The sequence below is a fragment of the Trachemys scripta genome, chromosome 2 (genome assembly GCF_013100865.1).
Source record: "Trachemys scripta elegans isolate TJP31775 chromosome 2, CAS_Tse_1.0, whole genome shotgun sequence".
Lineage (NCBI taxonomy): Eukaryota > Metazoa > Chordata > Testudines > Emydidae > Trachemys > Trachemys scripta.
In genome coordinates this window covers 242,983,273-242,992,428 of record NC_048299.1, presented here as the reverse complement: position 1 = coordinate 242,992,428, position 9,156 = coordinate 242,983,273, and the positions used below count along the sequence as shown (strand labels likewise).

Below are 9,156 nucleotides of genomic sequence, written 5' to 3'. Positions count from 1 at the left end.
TAGTGAAACCTGCATTAGAAAGAACAGGATACAGCCTTCTTTCAAAAAAAAAAAAAAAAGACTGAAAGCACTCATGGCAACTGCTGTTACTTGGACATTCAGAGGCATGTTGTGAAGCTTAATACCAAATGGCCAGCAAGCTCCCTCCTGCCAGGGGTACTGACAGAATTCCCACTATTCCTTCTGTTTCCCTTCCATGATGTAAGACTTGGCTTTTCCTAGATGAAGTGTGAATTGAACAACATTATCCCTCACCACGTGTAAGATTTCATTACGCACTGTGTTTGAAGTCTCAGTAAGGGCGACCAGCATGATTTGAATGGATTTGGAAATTTTTAAAGCTATACTATTTTAGCCATTGCACCTTTAAGACATTAAGCAAATTGTAACATCCAGGGTTAGCCTGGCCTATAACCCCAACACAATGTGAACGTTGTATTCGTTTAAAAAGCTATGGAAGCATGAGATCTAAACTAAAAAAATCCTTCACACATTATATGTAAACACAGTAAAACTACTATTCTGATGCAACAGATTTATTCAGTGTATTTTCCTGCTATACAGGGTTACTTATTTATAGACAGCTATTCTGCCATAATTTTAGGAGACAGACGTTAGACATTGATTAGAGGGTAAAAATACTTAATAGAAGAAACATGAAATAAAATCACAAATGGAAGGCATTAAATCAGTAAACAGGACCATGTAAAAGGAATGCTTTGAGGTCAGAGAACAAAAACAAAAATCAGCAAAAACCAGGATGGAAAAGGAATTTCCCACAGCTGTGGACCACATGCATTAGTGGACTGAAGAATATAAGTCTTCTTTCTTGCTTTTTTATTACCTTGGCAACATCTCTTCCATGTCAGCAATTACATAGGAGACGACAGTCCAAACAGCAGCACAGAGATTCATCTGGTTTGGATCCTGAACTGTCATTGTGTCCCCTTGAGTATGATGAAACCAGAAGTATTTACTGATGTCATCACGCAAGCTGGCACCTAGAGAGAAAAATGGGCAATTCCTTATGATGTAAATACATATATTTTAAGATGAACATAAACATGAATTTATTCTTGTGCTGGTCTTCATTAAATCCATATGCAACAGAGTAAGTTTCCATATGATATTTTCACTGAGCCATAGAACATGGGATTTTTCAGAATTTTAGCATAAACAAATTTTACATAATATTAGCAGCCTTGTTATGAGTACATGAGACAGCAAACGTGTAAATTAATATAGAAGGGAAAGGCAGTATTTCCCTTAATATTTTTGTTGCACCAGCAGTAATATAAATGCATTTCTATATACGAAGCACAGGAATCCAACTTAAGGAAATCCATATAATTATTCCAAGTGTGGTGTTTTTTTAATTTTTTGTTTTTAATGTTGGTGAATTTGAAACAGACTGCTTCTTTTCTTGTGATGCTTACCATCATGTATTTATTAGTAAGGCTGCGAGTCTGCCACAGAGGTCATGGAAGTCATCCACCCAACTGCTTCACTTCAGATTCCCTCCACCTAACTTTCAGACCCTCCTTCTTTCTCTTCTCCCCTGCTCTTTCCCCTTGGCCTCCCATCCCTTCAATGATCCTGTTCCATTCCTTTGTCTTGTCTTTCCATTTAGCTAATCACTTCCTATAGAAACGTCACACAATTAAAAAAAACCAAAATAGGTCTCTAAAATGATATTTGCCACCATCACATTGATTGCTCTTTTTGTATGTTGCATCTCTTTCCTTTTGTCTGTCTTATCTATTGGAAGCTCTTCAGGGCACGGACAATCTGCTACTGTGTTTGTACAGTACCTAGCACAGTGGGGCTTGATCTTGATTGGTCCTTAGGCACTACTGCAATAAACATCATTAGTAATAATAATGCTATAGTGACAGGTAGAAGAGGCCCCAATCAGAAGGTAGACAGAGCTTAGATGCTGCACTGAGATGCACTACAGACAAATCTCAGATGGAAGGCCATTTGATTGTATAAGAAGAGGTTACTCACCTGTGCAGTAACTGATGTTCTTCGAGATGCGTGTCTCTGTGGGTGCGCCAGTGTAGGTGTCGGTGTGCCTCTGCACCATTGTTCAGAGATTTTTACAGCAGTACCTGTATCAACCGTGCATACACGGAGCCTGCCTCACATACCAGTCTTGTCTTAATAGTGCGCATGCGCGGCCGAGCTCCTCAGTTCCTTCTCTACAACAGAGGCCGCCCCAGCTCCGAAGTAGAAGGGAGGCGGGTGGGGAGTGGAGCACCCACAGGGACACTCATCTCAAAGAATGTCAGTAACTGCACAGGTGAGTAAACGCCTCTTCTTCTTCGAGAGGTGTCCCTCTTGGTGCTCCACTGTAGGTGACTGAAAAGCAGTATCTCTAAAGGAGGTAGGGACTTTGGATCTGGAAGGAATGCAGTAGATAGAACAGCTCTGCCCACACGCGTATCAGTGATGGGTCCCTGTGTAAGAGCGTAAAGTTTTGCAAACGTATTTTCAAAAGCCCAAATGGCAGATCTGGAAATGTCCTTAAGGGGGAAGTTATGTAGAAAGGCCACAGAGGCCGCCATGGATCTGGTGGAGTGAGTCCTGATAAAAGTAGGAGTCGTCACATTCTGTAGTTGATAACAGAGACAAATGCAACTTGAGATCTAGTTGGAAAATCTGTGGTTAGAGATAGATGAGTCCATAGAGCATTCTGCAATGGGGACGAATAGCTTGTCAGAACGCCTAAAGGTTTTAGCCCTGTTGAAGTAGGAGGACAAAGCTCTGTGCACATCCAAAATGTGTATTGTAGATTCAAAGGAATTCGCATGTGGTTTTGGAGAAGGTAGGAAGATGGATAGGCTCATTGATGTGGAAAGATGAATGCGCCTTCGATAGAATTTCGGGGAGTAAGCGTAGAGTGAGTTTGTCCTTAAAAAATACAGTGTATGGCGGATCTGCCATGAGTGCTGCAATTTCTCCTGTGCATCTCGCAGATGCAATTGCTACCAGAAATGCAGTTTTCATAGAGAGATGTAGGAGGGAACATGTGGCTAATGGTTCAAATGGTTTTTGGGTTAGGCATGTTAAGACTAAGGGAAGGTCCCAAGATGGATTAGGCGGTTTGATGTCTGGGTATAGGGTTTGGGGTCCCTTAAGGAATCGCTTAGTAATGGGGTGAGCAAAGATAGTCCCATTGTTGAAGGCATCATGGAACATTGTAATTGCAGCCAAGTGAACGTTGATGGGACTCAGGGAGAGTCCAGAGAGTTTAATCTCTAACAGATAGTCGAGGATTACAGGAGAGGCGCGGAAAAAAGGAGCGGTTTTTGTGACAGCCCATCAGTGTGTAAATCTTGTCCAGTTATGAAGGCAGGTGGTGCATGTAGAATTTGTTGTGCTATGAAGGAGTACATTTCGAACCTGCTCCGAGCACGTTCGCTCGGCATAAGAGAATCATGAAGGAGCTAAACCTTGAGGAGTAACATGGTTAAATTGGGGTGGAGTAGTAGACCATGTTGTTGGGACAAGAGATATGGGCAGAGGGTGCGAAAAGTGACATCTTGGTAAGGAAAGGGTACCATGACTGTCTGGGCCATGTGGGGCTATCAATATGACCCTGGCTTGGTCTGTTTGTATTTTTATCAATAATTTGTGTATGAGTGGTATTGGGGAAATGCATATATTAGGTCATGAACGCATCCCCTGAGGAGTGTTTGCCTAGTCCTGCTCTGGAACGAAATCTTGGGCATTTCTTGTTTGCTGCAGTTGCGAAAAGGTCTGTGGTTGGGTATCCCCATTTGTGGAATATGTCTAGTACTATATCCTCATTTAGTTCCCATTCGTGGTCTATGGGAAATCTTCTACTGAAGTCGTTGCAGTGGTATTGAGAGAGTCAGGTAAGTAAGCAGCTGATATTCAGACATTGTGTCTGAGACACCAGTTTCATTGCCTCTGTACAAAGGGAGCGGGATCGCCCCCCCCCCCCGCCTGTGTACATAGAACATGCAGGCAATGTTGTTGGTCATTATCCTGACATGTTGGTTTTGTATGAAGGGGAGAAACTGGAGGCAGGCATTGTGTATCGCCCAGAGTTCTAGATGTTGATGTGAAGGGACATCTTGGCAGGAGACGAAAGCCCCTGGGTAGTATATTGGGGCATGTGTACTCCCTATCCCGTATGGGATGGGTCTGTAGTTATGACAACCAACAGGATGTTCTGTAGAAAGGGGACCCTGGAGAAAAGGTTCTGAGGCAATGTTCACCAATGGAGGGAGTCCTTGACTGGGAGGTATGTATAAAAGTTTGTTCAGACCATGGATATTCGGTCTGTAGACAGTGGAATCCAGCTTTGGAAACACCTCATGAAGAGATGAGCGTTCCTGACTGCAAAAGTGCAAGAGGCCATGTGGCCTCGGAGTTGTAGGCAAGCTCGTGCAGCTACTTGTGGACTGTTGCACAGCTTGGGAATGAAAAGGTTGATGGTGTTAAAAAGGTGGAGTGGGAGAGATGCTATTCTTTTGCGTGAGTCGAAATGTGCTCCTATGAACTCCAGCTGTTGGGTGGGAGTGAGTGAGGATATTCTTTGTTCATTCACAGGCCAAGAACATGGAAACATTGAACTGTCCGTTTTGTGGTTTGAATGGTTTCTTAGAGGCTCCTGGCTTTGAAAAGTCAGTTGTCAAGGTAAGTAAAAATTATGATTCCCTGCCTTCTGAGATGAGCTGTTACGACTGCAAGGAGTTTGGAAAAGACACGAGGCGCAGTCGAGAGGCTGAAAGGTAGGACCCTGTACTGGTGGTGTTGTGAACCCAGAACGAAGCGAATAGAACGTCTGTGGGCAGGATGTATGGTCACAGGAACATAAGCATCCTGCAGGTCGAGGGCTGAAAACCCAATCTTCCTGCGCAAGTGCTAGAATTATGGTTGCAAGAGTCACCATTTTGTGTTTTTTTAAAACAAATTTAATGAGGCATCTGAGGTCAAGAATGGGTCGCCATCCACCAGTTTTATTTTGTGTTAAAAAGTAATGGGAGTAGAACCCCTTTCCTCTGTGTTGGTCAGGCGCTGGTTCTACTACTTCTAATTGGAGGAGGTGATGCACCTCCTGGTAGTGCAGTTGTTTGTGAGAGGGGTCCCTGAAATGGGACAGGGTGTGTGGGGGAATGGGCACTGAAGTAGGGATGATGCTTTCTATACCCTTGGTCACATCTTCAAATTTGCTTATTAGTGGGAGAGGGTTGACATGGAGCCGACATTGTTGTTCATATGGTCTATGACATTGTTGAGTATATGTTGGGTAGCGTGGATGTTGATAAGGTTGGTATCTATATTGTCTCCTCCTATTTGCAGGAGTTTGGATACTGAGAGACCGTAATGTCATCCCTCGAGTCCTTCATGGAGTGAACCACACCGTTGGTGTTACTGGCAAATAGTTTTTCACCATCAAAAGGGAGATTTTCAATGGTATCCTGAACCTCACAAGGAAAAGAAGATGATGAAAGCCATGAAGCTCAACACATCATGACTGTATTAGCAGCATCAAGCGCAGCTTGTAGTGCGGTACGGGAGATGATTTGTCCCTCAGAGACTATCGCTTTAGACTGATGTTTTTTTGCCCTCTGGAATATCATCAATAAAGTCATTTTTGTGGTCATATTTTGTCAGAACGGCTGCATAATTAGATATCTGAAATTGTAATGTGGACGAAGCATACACTTTACTACCAAGCAGGTCCAGCCTTTTATTGTCTTTATCAGTTGGGGTAGACCTGGGAACTGGTGTTTGTTCTTTTGGTTAGCTGCCTCTACTACCAATGAGTTTGGCACTGGGTGAATAAAAAGGAACTCAGACCTTTTGGAAAGAATAAAATATTTCCGGTCAGCATGCTTACAGCTAGGTGTGCTAGTAGCCGGTGTCTGCCATATGGTTTTGGGAAGATCTATAATGGCTGGATTTATAGGTAAGGCAATCTTGGATGTGGAGGAAGGTTGCAGGATGTCAGTCAACTCATGTTGGTTTTCAGAAACTTCCTCCAGGTTAATCCTCAGCTTATTGGCGACTATTTTGAAGACGTCTTGAAATTTTAAGAAATCATCCGACAGGGTTGGTGGGGGAGGCAGTATATCCTCATCCTGTGTGGATATGGGCTCCACAAGGGTTGGGGAAGCATGTGTAGCATGTTCATCGAAGTGTGGAGTAACAGCTTGTCGTGTCTCATTCGTAGCACTGGTGGCGACGAGGTGGCATTGCTCCTATTTTTGGCATCTTGGCGATCATAATGGAATCACTTATATGGTGCCCATGGACCCCATTATTGCCACTGACTGGTGAAGGGCATAGGTGGTGCCATCCACGGGTTTGTGTACCAGGGAGGGAGGTCTTTGATGAATGAAGACCTAGATTTTCTATGATGCTGATTTGGGTCTGTGACTGGGAGAACTGGTATGGTGAAAAGTCTCCTTGCACTATGGCTTCCTCATCAGTAGAAAAGTGATATACAGCCGGAGACAGCTGTCCGGACTGCATGCGAATGTCCGGAGAAAAATAGGTGTCAAATACAGGTGACTGTAGGTTAGGTGACACCTATAGGTCCAGTGAATGAATGAACTGCGGTGCCAGAGAGCCTGTGTGAGATAAACCCTCCATTAGGAGTGCCTGTGGCGCTGGAGGGTCATTTGGCACTGACGTTCTCTGCACCGTAATGATCAATGAATGTGCTGAGGTTGGAGGTGCTGGGGAGGTAAGCGCAGCCCACGTCTGTTCCGGCAAGGTCATCTGTGCTGGCACCGTATCCATTGCAGTGCCGGACGGTGCCATGAGACAGGCAGGCAACTGGAAGCCTGAAGCCTCAGCACCAGGAGCTAGCGCTGTCGCCACAGCCACAGGCGGGATTAGCGCAATGCTGGGGGAACCAGTGCTTCAAAGGTGCTGAGCCGGGGGAAGGTCTGCATAGAAGAAATAGACCTGCCCAGCGACCTTTTTGCTTGCAATGTTTCCCTTCTGGGTGAGGGAGGCAGACGTTTTCTTTTTTGTTGTTGTCCTTTTTGGAGACGGGAGGGCTGCGGTTCACTGTGAAGCCTGTACCTGGGTCAGAAGCAGGTCCAAGTGACTTTTGCATAAGAATCATTTTCAGTTGGAGTTCTCTGTCTTTACGTGCCCTGGATTTTAATTTGGAACAATGGGCACATTTTTGAGGAATGCGGGACTCCCCCAGGCATTTTATACTCTGGGAGTGACCATCTGAGATAGGGATGGCGTCCCTGCTCGTAATGCACCGCTTAAATCCTGGGGAGCCAGGCATATTAGGGTCAGCTAGAGGCTGAGAGAAACAAGCGGGAACAAAAAAAAAAATTTTTTTTAAGGGATGAACTTATCTAATAACTAGAGCGCTAAACTAAGGGGAAAAAGGATGTAGAATGGGTAAGAGAAAAAGTTTTAATGAGTCTGCTCTAGGTCGGACTCCGGCTGGAGACGGTAGAGAAGGAACTCAGGAGCTCGGCCGCGCATGCGCACTATTAAAACAAGACTGGTATGTGAGGCAGGCTCCGCGTATGCACAGCCGATACGGGTACTGCTGTAAAAATCTCCGAACAACGGCACAGGGACACACCAACAACTACAGTGGAGCACCCACAGGGACACCTCTCGAAGAAAAACCTCGTGAATACATTTCTCACATGTTTATGTCTGAGCTCTGGAAACAGTCTGTATCAAATGATGAGGGCTTCAATAAACTTTTTATGTTTCTAAGGCTTACTATTTTGATTTTGCTTGGTCTTAATGAAAGGTCTCATGCCTTTGTAGAGAATGAAAGCAAAATCTCTCAGCACAGTTCTATATTCCCAACTATTCTTGCTGAAATATGTATCTTTTGATCACATTCTATAATAATTCAGCACCTAGTCCAGTTCTCACTGAAGTTAATGGGAATCCTTCCATTGACTTTAATGGGAGTTGGATTAGGATGTCACTGAGCCTGACGAAATGAGCTCTGAATTTCTGTTATCACATACATTTCTCATTAACGAGACTGTGTTTGTTCTCACTGCTATTTTAGTGTGTGAGGTGAGGGGGAGAAAAGAGAATGAATTTAATAATACTGTCAAACAGGAAGATCCTCTTTACAAGGAGACATAAGATACAAAAAGAAAAAATGCCGTAGCATGCTGTTATCTGGGGATGGGATGGGTTTCATTTTAACATATTCCTTTGGCACTTGTGCCACGTACATAGGCAGTATAAGTCAAATTTGCTGCTCACATCCAGTGTGATCCCACCGAAGTCAATGGGGCTGGATGGGTAATGGGTGCTGAATATGGCCCTATAACTTTGTGCAGATTTATAAACGTTTTCGATATATTCCAAGTACTTATTAAGATAAAAATATAAACACATGCTATTGTGATAAATATATTAGCTGCTGAAAATACTTCACTAAAGATGCACTTGTAGTCAAACAGCTGTGGAAAATCCATTATATCTTTGTAAAAAGATCTTTTATAAGAACCAGGTCACAATTTACTTGCCTGGAATGTATAATAGACATTCCACTAATAATAATTATGTGTTTATAGAATAGTGTTTTATCCTGGGTTTTTATAATAGTATTTTCCTTAATTCGGAGAAAAATACCTTTCATCTTGTAAAGTGTACCCACATAAATGCTAAAATATGTTTCCTTTTTTGTTTCTTTAAAAAAATCATAAAATGATACTTTGTCACCAAAACAATTAGACAAGTGGGCTTGCAGATAGTGTGTTGTTTTTTTTAAAGAGAACACAGAATATTGAGAATACAACATGAATAGCACTCACTGTACCTCTTTTTCTTTAACAGCTTATTCTGTATATCATTAAAGTCAGGGATCAATTGCATCTTATAAGGTCAATGAAAAACCCTAAGACAACAGCTATGTAAACAATTTTATACACAACTAGAAACACAAGAGAAAATCCATGTTCGTGTCTGAGTGAAAGAAAAAAACTTTCCAAGCTATGCATCCAATACTCAGTTCTAGTTAAGGAGTGCTTGCAAGTGCAAATGTAGCTCTAAGCCATCCTCCCCTCCCCAAACCTGGGGCCATTCTAAATTCACACTATCGCTGCCAGTGGCTCCAAAGGCATTTATGGCAGCCAGAGACTGATGAGGTGCAGGAATGTCTTGGTCACACTT

At 43.1% G+C, this 9,156-nt stretch overlaps 1 protein-coding gene across 1 annotated transcript in view; it reads right to left on the bottom strand.

Moving 5' to 3' along the window:
- Positions 1-518: 518 nt before the first annotated feature.
- The window catches only part of CPQ (carboxypeptidase Q), a 275,759-nt gene continuing 267,121 nt past the window's right edge, over positions 519-9,156 (bottom strand). The window contains exon 8 of the mRNA XM_034763342.1: positions 519-1,001. Coding sequence (XP_034619233.1) covers positions 841-1,001 — 161 coding nt within the window. The 3' untranslated portion in view covers positions 519-840. The remainder of the gene's footprint in view (positions 1,002-9,156) is intronic.